General features: G+C 39.2%; 2 protein-coding genes across 2 annotated transcripts in view; both read right to left on the reverse strand.

Annotated features, from left to right (window-relative positions):
* Nucleotides 1-335: 335 nt before the first annotated feature.
* npc1 (Niemann-Pick disease, type C1) lies at nt 336-15,081 on the reverse strand. The gene is made up of 25 exons (XM_068340851.1): nt 14,943-15,081; nt 12,799-12,927; nt 12,609-12,715; nt 11,331-11,476; nt 10,950-11,117; nt 10,609-10,858; nt 9,302-9,384; nt 8,828-9,198; nt 8,413-8,639; nt 8,106-8,206; nt 6,614-6,716; nt 6,331-6,520; nt 5,866-6,048; nt 5,610-5,724; nt 5,309-5,436; nt 4,896-5,030; nt 4,698-4,787; nt 4,145-4,335; nt 3,889-4,004; nt 3,625-3,754; nt 3,299-3,484; nt 2,867-3,098; nt 2,110-2,223; nt 1,593-1,755; nt 336-1,503 (listed from the first exon to the last, which is right to left on the reverse strand). The coding sequence occupies exons 1-25, from the start codon at nt 15,018-15,020 to the stop codon at nt 1,421-1,423; spliced, it is 3,819 nt and encodes a 1,272-aa protein (XP_068196952.1). The 5' UTR covers nt 15,021-15,081; the 3' UTR covers nt 336-1,420.
* Nucleotides 15,082-15,974: 893 nt separating this feature from the next.
* The window catches only part of egfra (epidermal growth factor receptor a (erythroblastic leukemia viral (v-erb-b) oncogene homolog, avian)), a 35,421-nt gene continuing 30,820 nt past the window's right edge, over nt 15,975-20,575 (reverse strand). Inside the window, exons 25-28 of the mRNA XM_068341675.1 lie at nt 20,372-20,539; nt 18,802-18,849; nt 18,637-18,730; nt 15,975-17,938 (exon numbers count right to left, since the gene is read on the reverse strand). Coding sequence (XP_068197776.1) covers nt 17,595-17,938; nt 18,637-18,730; nt 18,802-18,849; nt 20,372-20,539 — 654 coding nt within the window. The 3' untranslated portion in view covers nt 15,975-17,594. The remainder of the gene's footprint in view (nt 17,939-18,636; nt 18,731-18,801; nt 18,850-20,371; nt 20,540-20,575) is intronic.

Consider the following 20,575-nt stretch of genomic DNA (forward strand, 5'->3'; position numbering starts at 1 on the left):
GAAGCATTGCATTCTTTACTGAAAACCACTTTAATATGTGTTAAAATAGTTACACTTCTGACAGTTTGTTAAACCAGTGTTCCACATCAGAAATGGTTTATCTACCATATGTCAGCCAGACAATTCATCATTTGCTTATTAGTATTAAAAAACGTGAAACCGTTTCATCCATAAAATTCTTTCTTATGTTCCATAAAACATTACTACATTCAAGAAAATGAAATAGAACAAGATCTTTTAGCTCTGTAAAGTTGATGTATTTCCAATAAATCAAAGTGATACTTGACCTGGACAGGTTTAAAAACATCTGGCTAAACAGTTAGTTAAAACAATAATAATTTATAATGATAAAAACAAGACAGTCTCATAATCCAATCACTGTGCATCATTTGAAATCAACATTCTCTAGTTGACAACAGAATAAATCGTAATGAATCCTATAGAAGTTATTTACAGGTGAATGTTAAGTATTACCTTCTCCCCCATGTTTCACTCAGTAACTATCCAGTGTTTAATTTAAACCTCAATATAAAACAGTTATTAGCATTATAAGCCCTTTTAAACCAGACATAAACACGTCCCGAAGCAAACCCTTCAAAAAGGAGACTTCAGAAATATTAAATAATTCTAAAATGAAATGTTGCATTGTAATGTGAATGCTAAAATGGAAATAAAAGACAAGCCATGATGCGGTTAAAGAACAATATGCCAAACCAAGATTGCAGCATAAAAAACTATTTGGCTGTGAGGTTCGAAGGGTGTTCGCATTCAGTCGTACAGAGATTGTTACGTCTAACACCCCTTTAAATACACAGATGTGTGCACACCTCAAAACACTAAAAAATGACTATTAACTTATGAGTCATTATTAATGTCAAAACAATGCCAGGCTAAAATAAAAACATGCTGCATATGTAAAATGTTATATTCAGTTCAAATTGCAATCTATCTGATCTGCAATAAAATTTGAAATGTAGTCACTGGCCCAAATGTGATCCATATTTATGTCTAGTAATAAAAAGGCCTATGATACTTTTTGTTATTTGACAACCTCATTTTGTACCAGTCAATTATGGTTCCCTCTCGAGTAAACATTAACAAAAAATGTCCTTTTCCACACTTCTCTCCCCTATGTAAAATAAAAACTGACCAGTTTTTCTCATTTTCTCATCTCATATGACTCCTGCTCCTCATGCTGAAGTCAGGATTGTCCTGTGGAGTCAGAAGACTGAGAAGCGTTAGAGTCCGAGGTCTTCTGAGGAAAATCAATTAGTAAGGCACTCCTCCTCCTGTGTATCTTCCCGGGTTAGGTCCCTGCATAATAGTGGTGACGATGATGAGTGTGTCAGTAATCACTGGAGGGGCTTTGCCCCCACCCTCACAAACAAATAGTTCATTGTTCATTGTTCAACACAACCTCCTAGTAGTTGAGGAGGGGCTCCCTTTCTGTTCCGGCTAAGCGTTTCATTGTGGCAAACACTTTTGCTTTGTTCGGCGAAGGACCTGTGAAACACGAAAGTCACATTTTAATTTTAAATACCGTTAAAACCCCTGCGTCATGTATTTCCTTTCAATTGTGTGACGTCACTGACCGACATAACTGAGTAGCACAGGGAGGAAAATGAGGCCATGGGTCGCTCCCAGCAACACGATGGCCAAGTACATCCTGAAGTAGAAGACCTGGAAGATCTGCGACTTGGAGAGAGCCAGAATCAGGATGCCTCCGAACTTTGTTAGCGTGATCCCACTGAATACCTGTGAAAATGTAATAGTGATTATTATTATTTCAATAAAATTTTTATCTTAATTTTATGTAAAAACAAAAAAAAGTTAAAACATAAACTTTTCCTGCTACAGTTGTTATGTAATGTGGGTCTTTAACAAAATGAGATTTTTACTACACAATTATTGTAGATAAAATAACTCAAATAGTGAGAATTATAGCAAATCTATTAAAATCAAAATGCCACAAAGAACATTCATCTTATCTTTGCTCATGCTTATTCACTCAACTTCAAAAAAAGTTTTTGCAACCCCAAAATTATTTATTTAGTATTTATTTATTTCCTTAATATGTGACTTTTCTGTGGGACTTTTTTTCAGACTTACAGAGCTGCCCATGTGAGCAAGGGCTTCCTCAGCTCGTGCCACTCTGTCCTTCTTCACACTGATGGAGAACGCTCGCACAATGTGGCTGCAGAACTCCACCGAGATACCGCAGCACTGGAACCAGACAGAAAAAAAACTTAGTTCTGAATACAATAAAGTTCACATATTATGCACCAAAAGCTGGTAATATCAAACAACACAGAGACAAAACCAAGTCACTTTATACAAAACCTTTCAACCATGTTTTAAGGTGAAAGCAACGTCTCTTGATACAGGTGAAAGAAAAACATTCCTAAAATTAGAAAGGGACTATGCCAATATTGTGACTGAAGCAATGAAACGGGCAACTATAATGTTTCATAACCAATAGAAAGAAAAGATAAAACAGAAAAAGCTTGTTGAATAGAGTAAAAAGATCCTTCCCCCGACATGCTGCTAACACTTGGAAGAAGAAGCTTTTATTTGTCATTATACAATCGGACAAAGAAATTACAAGCTTAGTCTGGAAAGTTGGTCCTGAGTCGTTGCCACTACCAGACAACGTAACATAATGTTCCTAAGATGCATGCTTTTTTCTGATCATGGGGGGAAACCGGAGTATCTGCAAAAAACCCAGTCAGACACAGGGAAAACATGCAAACTCTATACAGAAAAGCCACGTTGAGAATGCTGGGGTTTGAACCCACGACCTTCTTGCTGTGAGGAAAGCAAAAGCGACATCTTGCTGTAAAAGTAGTGTTCCCTGGTGTTTTCTCACCATGACCAGGTTCACCAGAGATACTGCGTTGAGGCTGATGCTCCACAGGTACATGACACCAAACATGTTGACCAGGATCATAGCGATGGTGATGCTGACGAGCACGGCGGACCACAGCTCTAAGCCCAACAACACTGTCGTCACCACGAATATGGACGCCAGTGACACGCTCAGGTTCAGAGCGGTGTCGTAGGCGATTGTGAGGTACTGCTCATAAAACACGTAGAAGATGCTGCAAAGGAGGAAAATGTATTTGAGTCAAAGCAACTGCTGTTTGATTTTCTTCCCCATGTGTAACTTTGAAACTTGAGTTGACAACTAGCAGAGCGTCAATTCTAATTTCACCCAAGAAGAACAACAATAATTCCAACACAATTCATGAAGCATGTTATGCAAAAGTAAAAATCTTACTTGCAGCTGAAGAGGACTCACCTGTAGGCAAAAACTTTGTGGCCCATGGTCTGAGTGATATTTTTAGCCAGGTTTCGAGCCATTTTCAAAGCATCTATGAAGTCTGGGGATTCCTTCAGGATGGTGTGGTAGGTCATAAAGTAAGACGCTCCGACACCTGTGTTCCCGGGATAGAGGTCCACCGCCGAGGCGTAGGCTGCATGGCCACTGGAGGAGCATTAACACATTGCGAGAAAGGTTTAGTCTGAATCTTTGGGTCAAAAACATGAAGTATTAAATGGCATGCCTGAGGCATTTCCATAAAAACCTCAATGAAAAGATAACATATTACAAAGCCATTAAATTACCCTTTTCCACACTTGGCGTTGGGATTATCCGACAGAAACATGGGCAGGAACTGCATGAACTCATCTCCTTCTGGTCTTTGCTTCCCACTGGGAGTCATGGGTCGACAGTGTACACAGGAGGAATTCACCACTTCAAAGCAATATTAACAATATTATCATCCATCCCTGACGGTTTCACTGCATCGTGTTTATGAAGAACTGGTAGTGAACTTGTATTCAGCCACTGCCTGGTTGAAAAAAACAAAGCAAAAACAAAAAACGTACCTGAAGCATTGCAGAAAGCCCCGGTGGTGTTGTAGTATCGACAACATGTGGACTGAGGCTTCACCCAGTCAAAGTAGTCATCGAGCCAAGAGGAGGGTGTGAAGGCAATAGTTGTACTGGGAATAAAGGGGAAATTAAAGTGAGTACATCAAAGAGTTCTTGATATTACAGTTATTTTTCATCTTCATTGTCAATATTAGTTTGTTTTTACATAATTAAACCCTACATGCACTAATTCGTCATAGTCCAGACTCACTAGTTGCTGATGAGCGATGCAGAATAGACCTGTTGGACGAGGGAGTCATTGTTGCAGCCCACTCCTCCACAAACAACATTCTGGTCCTTCGACCTACTATAGTTGAGACCTTCTTCAACCACAAAGTACACCGGAGGTCCAGCGTTGAGATACTCGTTTAAGTTTCTAAAGTAGTCGAGCACATACGAGTCCTAAACAGAGACACAGATCGTCAAAACACACTCATGACATCTAGCTTCATGGATAACTGAAGGGAGCGGTAAATTCTTATAACAAATATCTAGAAGTATTTGGTATTAGATATATCTAGATCTATGGAGGTTGTTCTGGATGGAGAATAAAATGATCAACATTCACTGATTCACCTTCAAATCATTTTACCACTGGAAACGCAAAAAAAAAAAAATTAAAAGAGACAACTTCTGATCGTGGTTATTTATATATAAAATGCAGCAAAACAAGAATGCATGTTTGAGGAAATATTCTCTGGACTATCAAACGCACTTTAAAAATTCCACTTTCCATAGAAACAAACAAAAAAACAACAACTTACATCCGGCATGGAAAGTTTTTGGTCCAATCCAATCTCCACTTTATTCACAACAGCAATACTGAAGGAAAGCATCCCAACAAACACTGCCACCTAAACAAGGAGAGGTCAGAAAGGAGCACAACATACTTATGTTCAACAACCTCTCACTATAATCTGACAATGTAAATTTCAGAGGCAGATGGTCCCTGAGGAACTTACCACAATCGGTCGCACCCAGTCCTTGAGGATGAATGGGGCATAGAATTTCTTGAAGAAACAAAAGAGGACGCTTTCAGAGTTCTTCACCTGATTGTCCGGCAGCTTCAAACAACAAACAATGTCCAGACGATTTTCCTGTTAAACAGAAAAAATTTCATGATGTATAAATAATTAAGTTACATAATTTAAAGGTCCCATATATCCAAGAAAAAGCTTTTTAAATTATAAAACTCAATGAATGATACAAGAATTGATTTTGGTCTAAGGAGTATATTCTACTGGCCATCCATTCATAAAAAACATTTGTGATTCCAATTGATCAACTAAAACTGAAGCTATTATTTGTTGTTCCTATGACCTGGACAAATAACAAGTTTTTGGTCACTTTATACCACCACTTCCCTCACACCCACCTCCTGTCTTCGTGCATCTATTCCAAGCAAGCTGACAAAGCAGCTGATCTGCAACAGGAAATCAATAAAAACAGCCAAGCCAGCAAACAGCGAAAACGTCCTCACGGCAGGCATGTTGGACAGGGCTCCTGCAGAAGTCAAAGTCAACAACTTTTTTCGCATGTGACTCACCAGGAAACTATGACACTTTAAAGACTATTACATCACTCTTGTCCACAGAAACTATTCAGTATTCTGATTAGTACATATGCACGTGTCTAGTGTACATAGAGGACAGAATGTACCAAATACATTAATTTACCCAAGAAGAACGCAACCGTCTCAGAGAAGGAAGAGAGAAACATGCTCGGGGCAACATCTCCAAGAATTCGACCAATCTGCTGGTGAAGTTCCTCATGAGGAATCCGTTCATCCCTCTGTTGAGAAACTCCTTTTAGTGGATTGAGCAGGTTTTATTGACAGCATGCATTAGAATGTAGGTCAGTCAAGGAGAGTTTGCACGATGAAGGGGTGTGAGACTAAATACTATTTTAATGTATCAGACAAAGGGTGGTTACCTGGTATGTTTGCACTATAATGAAGATGTTATCCACTCCAACTGCTAGTACCAGGAAAGGAATGACTTCAATCACAATGAGGGTGAGGGGAACACCAAAATAGCTGAAGATCCCTAGTGAGGAGGCCACAGAGCTGAGGACGATAAAGATGCCAGCTATTCCCAGAGAAATCTTTGAGTCCACCTGCATAGTGGAAAAAAAAAGTAATGATCATTCATGTTCTTCCCTTAAGTGACTTTATTTCACGCTTGAGCAGACAAAAGTCATCCAGCACGTTTTTCTAGTTTGGTTGGATGCAAAAGATTCAATTTGTCAAGCTATTTCATCACAAGCACAAGTACTACGTCAATGGAACCATAAAAATATTTCAGACATAGGCTGTGGTGACACGTGAAGCGGCAAGCATGATGAATTGTGCAACCACAGAAATGCTACCACAGCAGTGACTTTTATTTAGAGTCCTACCAGCAGCCTCCCAATGCTTTGGATGTGACCCAGGGCAAGAGAGATGTAGACGAACATAATGATGTAGCTGATTGCAATGGTGCTAATGTCGCTTTTGCTTTCTCTGTCTATTTCATCTTCAATACTCCTCTCTGTACTAAAGGCTATAGTCAGGTTGGGGTTTCTGAAGTTCTTCATGAACTTGATGAATCTGAAATACAAACAAAAAACTCCATACATATATATACCACTGGCAGCAGCTTTTGCTGGCAACACAATTATGGAACATAGCAATGGGTCTCACTCGTTCTCCCATGCCAGAGCTTTGTTCAGCATGACAGAGTTGTTCAGGTAGTTGTTGAGTGGAAAAGTGATCACAAGAGCGGTGGCATTGTTGTAGTTAGTGTCTGTAAAGGAGGGAAATGTCAGATACCTGTTTCAATACTTAAACAGCCATGTTTTTAATCACACTGATAAAGATGATCAAACTGCAGGTACAGCAAAGCTTTCCCAAAGACAGCAGAGATAAAACTCAGAGCTGGTTGCTGTACCTCTCATTATATTTTTATTCCCGTATTTTTTTTCTTTAACAAACAACACACTTGGAACCTGATCGCCAAAGCTAAAAACTTAGAGCTAACATTGTTCTAATGTCATGAGTAGAAGTAAACTTTTTTGCCATTCAAAAAATTTACAAAGGTTATCAATAAATAACCTAACTGTACAGGGATACCTCTACTTACGAATGTCTCTACTTACGAAATTTTCTACTTTTGAAATTTCTCAGCAGGAAAATATTGCCTCTACTTATGAAAGAAATTTCGACTTAGGTAATGTAAAAACAAAGTATCGGCTGATACCCAAATCTCCCACAAGTTCCTGAATGCAACATTCTCATAGCTGCTCTGCCATTGGCTATTACCTATTACGTATCTTCCTGGCATCCCATTGGCTTAGAGGGATGCCACTCCACCTCTGTGTGGAGCTAAATCGGTGCTTATGCAGTGTCTTCGGCATTCGGCACTTGACGCGTGAGGTAGTCTGATAGTCTTGCACAAATATAATAACTTTTTGAGTACGTATTCGCTATGGACCCCAAGAAAGTGACGGAGAAAAGAGGAAAAGAAAAGAAGAAAAAAAGAGGTTTTTTGTCCATACAAAGCAGGAGATAATAGAAAAGCGTGGAAAAGGGATGCGTTTGGTTGATCTCGCCAAAGAATATGGCCGAAATGCATCTACAATAGATAGATAGATAGATACTTTATTAATCCCGGAGGAAATTGTATTTTAAATTGTAAATCGCCACGTTATTAAAACAAAAGGAAGTTTAAGGAGTTTAAGGCATCGCGTGGGTGGTTGGAGAAGTTCAAAAGGAGGTCTGGAATTCACTCTGTTTTTCGGCATCGTGAGATAGGAGCGCATGAACCAAAGAGGGCAAAAAACAATGGGGGCAGCAGTTAAAGGTAAATGACCGTCATTATTATTCTTTACTCTATTCTTTGTTTTTTACGTTATACACAACTCTCATTTATTGTGTAAAAATCTAATCATAACATGTATTTGTAACATGTTTTGATGCATTTTTATGCTTTATAAAACATTTATGTCGGAATTTTTTGGGGCATGGAACAGATTAGGGCATTTGCATGGAAAACGCGTCTCTACTTACGTAATTTTCTACTTATGTAATTTCTTCCGGAACCAATTAATTTCGTAAGTAGAGGTACCACTGTATTCTTAAAAGGAAAAACTAACACTCATTAAATGAAATTAATTAATGATTGAATCCATCTCACCGTCGTAACCTCCCATGGCCAGCCAAGGGAAGACGGGGCCTCCAAAGGTGCCTAAACAGGGGTCATGGAGGAGTGTGGTGTCGTTGAGAGACGCCGGAGCGCTGAGGAAGAAAAGAGCAGGAGTTAGCAATCATTATTAAGTAATTATTCAGTATAGGTTTGTCCATTAGAACACCTGCATCACAACCAGTGAGGAAGCATGACTGTTCTATCTTAAGAAGACTAACAACTCCTTTAAAAAAAATATAATAGCACTGCATTATTGCTTACCGATCAGCAAGAGATCGAAACAAAGAAATAAAATTACCTGACACAGTAAAGGAAGTGGCTGTGATAGTCAGCATAGACAAAGAACTCGTCTCCAATGCTGTGGTCCAGCACACTGTGGCTGTTCTGAAAGTAATTGAGGACACTCAAGATGGTACAGTTGTCATTGTAGGGGGACAGCGGAGCCAAGCAAATGTCCTTCAGGGTGATGTTTTGGCCTTTGTATGTGGCTACAATGCTTTCAATTTCCAACTGCAGATCCAGCACCTGGTTGGAAAGGAACAGAGAAGATAGAAAGAAAAACAAATGAAAGCAAAAAGAAGTACACTTTTAGAGCTACAGCTGTTCATCACACTCATGTCTATGAAGACTTCTTAACACAAAACATCACAGCTCTAACAACTAACTGCTGCTCATCATTAAGCCTCAAACTTTCGTTTTTCCTTTCGACCCACCTGGTGTAGTATGTCTTTCCCCAGGATGGCTCCAAATGGAACATCTGATCCTCCAAAGTATGGGGTGTAGATGAAAGTGTCATTGTGCGGGGTAGTTATAATCAGCTGCACGGTTCTGAAGAAGGGTCCAAAATGGCTGTCAAAGTAATCTTTCTCCTGGCGGGCCTGGCTAGTGGGAGCCGACCACAGTTCGATGGGGTCAGTGGTGATGCGCATGTAGACCAGGCCCCCAGAGGAGGCGACCACCAGGACCAGACTACCCAGTATGACCACAGAGGGATGCTGCACACAGAAGGAACCCCAGGAGCTGAAGATCTTCCGCAGAAAATTCTCAAAGGTTTCACCCAGTTTTTCACAGCATGATGCATTTACTAAGAGGAGAGAAAGATTACAGGGTTTAAAGTTGGTATCACATGACAAACAGATTACATAGACAGGGCAAACATTTTGACTTGTTGTTATAAATTACAATACCATTATTGGGGTCATCACTGTTGATGGACAATGGGGAGTTGCTGTCCAAGATGGGGCCATACTCAGACATGATTGTACGTTTCCTATACGAACAAAGTCATAAAGTCAAATAGAAAAATAAAAAAAATCTAAAGCAGATCTCAGAACAGACGTTTTACGAGTGGATAAGGTTTTAAAGGAATGACATGAATCAATAGCGAATGTTCACCTCCTGAGCACTGGCAAAATGCTTTCGGGCAAAGTACCATTACCTGTGTGTGTGTGTGTGTGTGTGTGTGTGTGTGTGTGTGTGTGTGTGTGTGTGTGTGTGTGTGTGTGTGTGTGTGTGTGTGAGATAATAGATATGAATGGAAAAAAATAATATTCCCAAGCGGAGATCAAAAAAGATTGTTATTGTTGGTCTTCTTGTAGCGACTTCAACACCGGGGCATTCCTTTGACGAGCTTCAAGGAAAAATCACTACGATACTAAAAAATATGTGTAATCCTTTACGAAAAAACCAAAAAACCAATCAACTCATAAAACTGTGCACAAACTCATAGATAAGTGATCACACAAAGCAGTGTAGCAATAAGACCGTTGCGATGTGTGTTGCGGTCAACAAAAATACGAAAAACCCGCTCACCCTCTCTCTCTCCACACAGGAACAGGTGCCCCTATTTAATCTATACAAACGTTCACACCCACTGTTATCTATTTGAATGGGGCGGCAGTGGCTCAAGACGTAGAGCAGATTATCTTGAAGACGGATCGCCCAGCCATCGGTGGTTCGAGTCCCGCTCCCGCCAGGACATCCATCGGAGTGTGAGCTGACGGTGGGAGGTGTCGGCTCACTTCCCATTCACTGCCGAGGCGCCCTTGAGCGAGGCGCCCTTGAGCAAGGCGCCGTCCCCCCTACAAGATGCTCACCCGACCCTTCACTCCACCTCCCCTGTACCTCTATATGTACTTCTATACTGAATTTACTAATTGCATGCCTACAGGCCCCGAGTGTGTTGTGCCTGTTTCAGGGGCCTGTAACCTGTAACCACGTGCTGTGATTAACACATATATGTACATGTGTGAGTGTGAAGAGAATTTCCCCATGAGGGATTAATAAATTGTTAATTATTATTATTACTATTATTATTATTATTATTATTATTATTACTTATTCCCTCAATGGGATCACAAAAAACAACATAAAAAACAACAACAAATACAATATTTAAACCACCATATACCTACAAAATACCTTTAATCCATTCATGGCTCCTACATTTCTACTTATTCAAAAATAAATGAATAACCGCATGTCAGTCTCTTACCTGTAACACCAAGTTCCCAGCAAAGCTCCAATGAAGACGAACAGGAAAGCGATGTAGGAGAGCCACATGATGACAGCCATGGCATCAATGCCAAAGATAGTCCATGGGGAGGGGGGAGGGGGAGGTACAGGTTTGGGGCCACAGGCTTTGGAACAGTCCTGACAGGAACATGGACCTGAACCGTCCTCCAGACCTTCGGTACAGTCATACGTCTGGTTGTTCATGGGAGTGTAACCAAACACCGAAACGTCTGGAGAAAGAAAACGACAAAACACAGCACAGCGTATTAATGATGCAAAGAGCAGCGCTATACAGAGAACAAATTCAACAAGACTATTTACCTGAGAATATTGGGATTATTGGAAAGGGACTCTGCCCATTGTCAACATTGAACATGTACTGGATCCAGTTGGTGGCATTGCAGTACTCTGCATCCTTCCCACACAGCAGCGATAATGCTTTCACGTTACTGGAAGGAGCCTGGACATCCTTACAGGCATTGTACATAGCTGAAAAGTTCAAGAATTTTATTAAGTCAAGTTGCCCATCCCTTATTTTCACAAGACAAAAAAGTAGACAAAAAAGATGACATCGACTTCTATGACCATTAGTCACTCACAGAAGTAGAATTACACAACAAAATGTGACACAGATGTGACACTCCTACCAAGAGGGTGAAACTGCATCATGTCGAAATCAACTTACAAATACTGTGAACTCACCATGAGCAAATGTCTCCCCAATATAGTACTGTACTTCCATGACATTATCTCCACTGATCTTAGTAGCATTAATGAACTGACTTTGGTGAGGGCTGCATGTCAGCTCACAGAAAAGGTTCATCAGATTAAAGAAACAGGAAGGACACCTGGGGCACGAGCATAAGGAGAGTTAGATGCAGAATTAAAAAAAAAAATCCATTGGAATGGCATTCAATAAAGCCTTATTCAAAACAGAAACTCATTGCCTTCTGACAATAGTTTACAGAGGAGCCTCTTAAAAACCCAAATTTAAATCCTGTGGGACAGTGGGAGGTGTCAGCTCACCTCTGGAGCACTGCCGAGGCGCCCTTGAGCAAGGTGCCGTCCCCTTTACAAATTGCTCATTTGAGGCGCACCAAGATGGAGCTGCCTGCCACTCTACCTCCCTTGCATGCCTACAGGCCCCCTTGTGTATGTGTGTGTGTGCTACAGGGGCCTGTACACACTAATATATATATATATATGCATGTGTTTGAATCATTAGCTAGAGTGTGCATTCTTAATTTCCTTTCGGGGATCAAAACAGTATATTAAATTAAAAAATTAATTTAATTAAATTAACCTGTAGCTGCTCAACACCTAATAGATCAAAGAGCTGAACACTTGATGCCCTCTGCAAGAAGGGCCAGAGCACACTCCACTTCCTGAGGAGGTCGTAGTCATATAACATCAGACCAAACCAAACGTGATTATTAACAGATTGCCGCTCCCAAGGAGCAACACCAACGGACTGAAAAACACCTTTGTCCCTCTTTTACGCCATCGAACTGTACAACTCGACGGTAAGGTTGGACAGCGACTGTAGCAGTTTACTTTCATTTTCAGTTTTAATTAATCATATAAATGACTGTCACTAACTGTATATACCTTACACATAGGTAAACAAATACTTATTCATAAACACTTTATTATTCAAGCTTTTTTTCCCACAATTATTTGCAATGCATTTTCTATATTTATCTAATCTATTATCCATCTATCCATCTATCTATCTATCTATCTGATGCTACAACCTGTTTATCTGGATGTGTACCCAAATTTAATGGAGTCCAATTCCACTGAAATATGTTCATTAGATTTTGTGTCATCCTGCTTACTGACCAACCAACCAGAGAAACCAAACAAACACACCACCAACTGATGGATGAAAGCACCTCCTTGGAGGATGTAAAGAGACAATTGCATAATTTGATAATAGTCTCCTACATTTCATTACAAACTTATAACAGCACTGCATACCGGGACAAGAACTGGAGAGGCAGCTGGAGGCTTCCTTTGAGAGTGTTCAGCTGGTTAACGTCACAGCAGAGACTTCTGTTACCATAGTCGTATCCAGGACAAAGCTCCTGTGTGTGAACACAAATCGAAATGTCAACTTCATAAAAAATTTCTCCCTGCTCAGCTGCAAAATTTACGTGGGCGTATGTACCCTGAGGAGATCCAGTTCTTGTGGTGGAAGTGAGGTCGGAGGACCTGTGTAATTGCAGTTGTACCTTTTTCCAGGCACCTTTTCGGACGTTCCACACTCACCATACCACACACAGTGCTGGGCCTCAACCTGACAGATAAAGAAAACAAACAGCATAATTTTTTGATTCTGTTGGTTCCAATGAGGCTTTCCACTGACAGATGACTGGTGATATTTTCATCTAGTGAGGACAAGGTCTTGTCAACAAATGCAGGATCGTTCATACACACAGCTCCTGTACAGGCTGCAGGAGAGCATGCGTCTTAGTTTTAGGACTTATCGACACTAGTCTATAGTTAAAGCAAAATCTTTAACTTGAGATTTTATATTTGAAAAGTTACACCTGTGGGAATGTTCCACATCCTATGATTCTAGGATCTTGTAATTTGTATCTGAGAGAAAATGATCACTTCTTCAAACTTCTGTATGCAAATTACAATTATTACCCTGACTTAATGTGACATTCGGTGTCAAATTATCAGGTCAGAAAAAAGCAGAACTACGGTCAGATTCCTAAAGTACGATAAACGAGTTTGCCACAATTTTTACAGCGACATTCACTGAGAGCTGAAACCCATGTGGTTTCCTGCTGATTTGTTAGAACAAATTCATTAACATACTATGAACATTGTTTAAATCTTTGGCATATTTATTACTAGTCAGAGCTCATGTTTTCAGTTTTGTTGTCAGTCTAATCAGCCTCACAGCCTTTGTGTGTTTAGGTTAACTTCCGCGGATAGTTCCTTCACTAATCTATACTATCTGTGTTTTATGAGTAACACCGGTGTTACCCCCTGCCCTACTTCTGCCTCATGTGCTTAAGTTCAAGGACCGGAGCCTTTGCAGCTGTGAACTAAACCAGCATTCACACTATATTGACATTTTGTCTGTCATTCTCTTTGAAGACACCGGACCTTAAACTATGGCCCCACAGGGCTTATTTTGCTTTAAAAAACAACAACTAATAAACAATAACGAGACACACAACTTAATTATGTTTATCTATCTTATTTCTGGTATCTTATCTTGAAACTAATGATTAAACAGAATCAGTTCTACCGCTTGTGCATAGCTTTGAGGTATTCCATGCATTGCACTGAATACATTGAGATTACCAGAGACAAGAGAGCGAGTGATTGTCTTACATGTGTGTAAATTAAATCAGTGTGATGGAACTGAAACACATGACTTTCCTTTGTTTTAAAATAGAATCTTCCGCCGAAGAAACGGAACTGTAATCGCTTAATATACCGTCTATTTATTCAAGAACAATACTGACACAATTAAACTATAACAGGGCAAATATGAAACATATAAATACACATATATGGCTGCATTAGAGACAGATGTTCGATATTTCATCTTCATATTATTATTATTAAGTTTTATTATTAAGTTTTATATTCAATCATCGACATAATCAGCACATACGAAAACGTTTTATTGCATTTATCTGTGCACTCGTAATTGCTTTGTATTACACCGTTCATACATATTTGCATTCTCATTTTCCACTTTTAATCTTTAATTAATACCATTAATAACACCCCAGCCCACGATGCATTTCCATGGATACAAGTGAGAGTATTCAAATAAATAAATAATGTTCCACATTAAAAGACAAAATCTTAATTTTTTCCATAAGGTAATGTCAGTTTTTCTCTGCGTTAGCTAGCTACCTAGCTCTCTACTAATCCATGTAAATCCAGCTTTGCAGGCAGCGTTAAGTGGATATACATTAATGTAACTCAGTTTTATTTTAATACCTTCTTGATTTCAATTTGTCGTGAGGTGACATAAGGAAATTTAGGATCGTGGTCTGCATTAAAACCTGCATCTACACAACCTGTTCCCCGGGAATTTAAAGGCTTAAATTTTTGGATTTTACCCAACTAAAGACAGCAGAACAGTTTTGAACAGTGCTTGTCTTAGCTAGTTTTGTTTGAGCCACTACTGTAACGTCTCAACGATACAATCACCCCGAATGAAAAGGTGGACCCCCGATGAGACGAACCGGTTTGCTGAGCTAAGATGAACATAACATTAGCGAAATGCTGACCGCGCTGAGTCACGAAAATCACGAGAACACAAACGTTGCTACTTACCCATCCACGATGTATTTCACACAGGAATATGGCGAAGAATATTACACTTAAGATACCTCTGTTTCGTATTGACCCCATTCCTATTACTGGAGAGACCTTATCGAAGTGACACTCCTGTTGAAGTTTCACATATTGTGTCGGTATCTTCTTCTCTAGATCATTTACTGTGGTTGGAGACGAACTATATGACGAGTGCTGCCACCTATCGACGCTGAGGACTCATTACATCTAAAAACATCAACTCCCCTTGGCCCTCTCAATCTGTTGTCGTTTATCAAAAGATCTTTCAAGAAAGACACAGAGAATAGATTGCTATAGAAACTAGAAAATTAATAAAGCGTCATTAATGAAAAAAAAACCCTTCTGGTTGTTGTGCTGGGAAATTGTACAGAAGATATTAACCTGAAGTAGTGTATCCTCGGAGGATGTTGAGGATGATGGGAGCCCTTCTTCTTAAGTCCACTGCCTTGAATAAGGTCTAACAGAAACCTTACTTCCCCTGTGAAAGTTCAGCCTATCTCAGGAACTGCTTGTCATCTTCACTTTAATCATTCAGTCTGTCCTCTACAAATCAAAAAAATTTGGGCTGCATCGTTTCTTTAAGTTATTGCGAAATTCATAATTATTAAAAAATATTAAGAAAAACAAAGGTATTTGAGTAATTATTGTCTTAATGTCATGGTGGAACTCAGGACTAAATATAATTCGAGTTTGAAATACAATTTCTCCTCACATATTAGTTCACAAATTTTCATTGTGACAAACACAGAATGGTAATAAAGCAACCTTGCATATTTAATTACTTAATTACTTCTTTCTCTTTTCTATTTTTCAATCACCTCAGAGTTAGAATGCAACAGTGGCTTAGCAAAGAATCAAGATGGACACTGAATTAATATCTGCTTAGGCATTCAATCAGTTCTTTGGGAATTGAGATAAAAAGACTGAGCAAATTAATCACTTCTTGGACTCTCAGTTCTACTTCCTATATCTCACCTTCATGAAGTCTGTGAGGACAAAAACAGACATGTGTCTCCATACAAAAACAGAGATTTATTCATTTACTCTTTTGAAGGAAATCATCACAATTCAGGATTAGGTGCATATATTCATATGATGTGACCAAACTGTGTACTGAGTTTAAATTATAGATGGCTATTTCCAATACACTGCATATATAATCATTGTTTTCTGTACAAGTACCTGTGTAACATCTTCAAAAAGTAGGCTTACAGGTTGCTACAATAGTATATTCCTTTAAAACTAGGAATAACATTGGAAAAGTTAAAGCTCTTGCAAAAGCGCAAGTCTTTAAAGTGAAACAGCACATCTGTTACAAAAAAGTTTTCCAGGTGTTAAAAAAGACACATTAGTTTAGAAAGATTAGTAATTTGTGACTTGAAGTGGAGCCTTCTTTTAAACAATTCATGTTTACATGGAAATACAATGTCCTACAATTTGTTGTTCACAAATAGCCCTGACATTATTAAACCAGCATTCCTTAGGAGAGAAAAAAAACAGTGAAACATTTATTGAATTTTTTTTGATGGTGTTGGTTTTAACTGTTTTAACTAGTGTTGCGTTTACACTGATATTCTGTGAGTATAGTCTCACACACAAAAACAACAACAACATACTGTCTGTGGGAAGTTATCAAGAAAAGGACCAGACAACACTTCCTGGATAAACAATCTAATTTGCCACACCAGCACAAAGCTCAAAGTTTAGCTGACTTTGTGGGTCAACACAAATACGCTTCATGCTACAGGAGTTCTGCAGGTTTTCAGAATACATCCTAAATCACATTTGCTGTATTTACCTATACATTCCCTAAATAGTTACTGTGACAACACACATTAAGGGATACAGCAAAGACTTTTATTCCAATCTAAAAGCTACAACAATCAATTTGCAATACCTACAGTCTGTCTTCATGTAACATTAAACGTTACACTTCAATAGTATTTCCCTTTACACTGATCATACATTCTATACATTACATTTCCTATAAACTCATCCTGAAGGATGAGTGTCGTTAGGCCTCTAAGAACCTCAACATTTACTCCCCAAATCCCACTTCGGTCATCTTGATTTCACCATGGCAAAATGTTCTGAGGCTTCACATCAGCATCATGTTACAGCAGACATTCCAATATATGACTGCAATCTGATTTGATTTTACAGCCTGTGTACCTTGGGTTGGGGTTTAGGTTAAGCTGCCAGTTTCTGTTTGTTGCAGCAGAGCTTCTGCCTCTTAAAAAACAGAGGCATTTCCACCCCTTTAGCTGCAGTCCTTTTGTGTACGACTTATAAAGAACTGTGGGTGAAATTTCACGTTCGTCTATGTGTCCGGTCCTGCAACACTCAGCTCAACTGAGTCATCAACTGTCCAGCTTCAGTCCAGCTTTGATCAATCCAGCCTCGTAGTTTGACGGTAACTCTTTGGAATGATGTTTTTTCTTTTTCTTTTTTTTTGCGTGAGTAGTATTACTGCATGCAAATGACATGGAAAGATGCATAAAGTATCAACTGACAGGATACAGCACACAAGTATATGACAATATGGTGGTACCACATAGTTATGCGTTCACAGCCAAGACATCAATAAGACATCTATATGGAACAGAATTTTTGCCTGTATTCACTAAATTCTCAGTCCGGCCCCAAGTACTCTGCATTCTCTGCTGCTGGGATGTGTCCATTGGTGTGGGTTTTGAAGGTGGGAGTAAAATCCTGTTGGTAATCAGGGTTGTCTATGCTATTCTGTGGCTGGTATTTTTGCGTGTTGTGCATTGTGTCGTGGGAAGTGTGCGGGAGGAAGTTGCCGGATGGGACCTGATTGAGGTACTCAGGTCCATTGATGTCTTTACTAAAGTAGTTCAGATACTCTGTTTCTGTCTCATCAGAGGAGATGGTGGGGAGGATGCTGCGAGGATGACCAGGATTCTTATAGATTGGATTCATCACATCAGAGACTCCATTCTGGTTAATGTAGTCTGCAAGAAAAACAGCAACATCAATAATGACGCTAGATGGATTCTCATTAAGAGTAAATAGTTGCGAATAAAACTGAACAAACCTTAATGATAGTATTGCAGTTACAGCCCATAAACTTCAAATAATTACATCACATTTTCAACAATATTGCGCCTTTGGCTGAGAGAATTCTAAAGTTGACAAACAAACTAATAAAAAGTAAGAAAAAGACTTTATGAAGTAAAGATGGTAAGAGGACATGTACCACTATAGCTCTATGTCTATTGGATGTCATCAAAAACCTCAGGACACAGTGTGGTAGTAGCTTATTATTAACAAGGTAGCCAAGCCCTGCAGCAAACTATTTTATTGTAAAATGTACAATAGTCTTTCAAGTATCATGCTGTATTGATGAAGACTTAAAACCTGCCACTTAGACCATGAATTATTGGGTTACTGCTTTTTAATTAATATGTGAAAAGTAGAATTTTTTTTATTTTATATTTATATTCTTTCGGTACAAGTACTAGAAAAAACAAAAACAAAATGACAGAAGACACATAATGTGTGGCAGCAGTTCCACAGATATTGCAATATGCTGCTTGTCCACTAGATGACCTCCCTCTTCACCGAAATATACAGGAAGAAGGGGAGTATCTGTTAAGATGAGTTTGAATTACAAAGAATAGCTGTGATTATTAAACTGAAGGATACTCACCTGGAGCTGGCTGGAAGGCCTCATCTATAACCTTGTCCGTGGGATCAGGTATATATCGGAGAACAATGCTTCCATCTCTGCTCGGGACCCCGTTCTGCAAATAAGGAGATTTTTTTGGCTGTTGCACACACTCATGGACAATGAAATGAATTGATTTCCTCTTACCATTAATTCATTTCTGTTGAAACATGTCCCGATGCTGCTGTTGAGGCTCTGCAAAAAGATGATAAAAACATAAAGTAGTGTGTCAAAATGACAACAAAGGGCAGGAAGTGATGTATTATAGCTCCGTCAACATTTGATTATTAGACTATTGTCAATGCGGCAGAGGTTTAGAAAAGGACAACTTGCACTGTAACTCAACAGACAAATATATTGGAATGCATAGCATTTAAAAAAAAATTATTTCAGATTGGGCAGTTTTTTAAATGGAGTTCATTTTCTAAGTCACTGTGAGTTCTCTCAGGAGAGAATAAGCTTAGCTGAATATTGCTACTAAGTACTTTATCTGCAACCAGGGAAAGGGTCTGTCATCTGGTAAAAACTGATTAGGATCAAAATAAATGTACACGGAGCAAATTCATATTCATTCATGCAATGTGACAAGCTTTGTTGTGTCTGTCACTTTCTTGTGTCACAGGACTTTGAACGGTGTTAAAACCATGGAAACCGAGAGAATGAGAGAGAAGAGAGTGACAGCTGTGGCAATCCAATTACTTTCAACAAGAAAAAGGAAATTAAACACAAGGAAGGAGCAACCATCTGTGAAAAATGTCTCAACCTAACATGGGCAGTGCCCCAACAGTGATATAACAAAAGCAGGCTTTTTCATATGCTAAGCTTTTGTTGGACAAAGATTTTTAAGAGTTTGTCTGCAAAGGTAATCAAGCTTTAAAGGTTATATGAGCTAACCAGGCTGTCAGTGGCCGGCAATGAGCCCAGGTGGAGGAGCCAGACCTACGCATAGCCTCCATTGAACCTGAGGTGTTTCTGCTTTGGTACTAAACCTACGACTTCTGCTCATTCAACTCTCATTAATCAAAAAGCACCTGGGAGGAAATGTGGGAGAAAGGATGAAAACGATGATGAGTGGGTAGGGGTCAAGAAGAGGGGAAATAGTCCCAATGGTGACTAACAAAGAAGGCAAATGATCAGCAGGATCCAGGCCACTAGTGACTGACCTCCCAGATTTAAATCAGAGCAATTTAAACCCTTCCTGCTGCATCGCCACCTGGATTGTGGTCAAGAAGTTTTTTTTAAAATTATTATTCACACTGCAATGAATTGTGCATAAATCCCATTTGCCAAAACACAGCTAAAATAGCACAATTAAATGCTGGCACACAAGCAAATGATTGCACTTCTGGTGCAATTTCTTAATCGATCAATTATTGTTGTTTTTAGTCTGGGAAACGTAACCCTATCTCCAAAACAGCTGGTATTCCCCTTCACAATTTGCACAGAAAAAGTCAGTGTGAGTGAGTCAAAAGTGTGTGACTGCGGTTAAGACATCTGTCTGTGCCTCATTATGTGCAATGAGTCACTTTTTTTTATTAAATTTTTTCAATAGTCATTGCAGCTGAAAAAGTACAGAGTGTAAAACATTGACATTATACTGCATATTAGTCAAATATGTTGGGATGTTAACAAATAATGTTGGATACATTTTTAAGAAAATGGCAAAATCAGTAGATGGTGCCATTTCAGACCATCACATGAAAGAGTAGGATCTTACTGTGGAGTGAAGCAGTGGGGTGTGGGAGGTGCTCGGGCTGCTGAAGAATCCGTGTTGCGGCACCAGGTACTCGTCTGCATCCACAGCGTCCTCCATGTCCTCCCTGCTGATTAAGCTATGGAACAATTTTGTGTCTGTGGGACTTGGCAAGTGCATGTGGTCATCACCCTAGAATTGGAATATAATTAACCTCATTAGCTTTGT

This window comes from Antennarius striatus, chromosome 18 (genome assembly GCF_040054535.1).
Source record: "Antennarius striatus isolate MH-2024 chromosome 18, ASM4005453v1, whole genome shotgun sequence".
NCBI lineage: Eukaryota > Metazoa > Chordata > Actinopteri > Lophiiformes > Antennariidae > Antennarius > Antennarius striatus.

Excerpts from the sequence above, each read along its gene's own strand:
- npc1 (XM_068340851.1), bottom strand. The coding sequence starts at position 15,020 with ATGGGGTCAATACGAAACAGAGGTATCTTAAGTGTAATATTCTTCGCC. Across the intron at positions 9,199-9,301 it reads CAGTGATGACCCCAATAATG|TAAATGCATCATGCTGTGAA; the intron begins GTATTGTAATTT and ends CTCTCCTCTTAG. Across the intron at positions 5,437-5,609 it reads GACGGTTGCGTTCTTCTTGG|GAGCCCTGTCCAACATGCCT; the intron begins GTAAATTAATGT and ends TGACTTCTGCAG.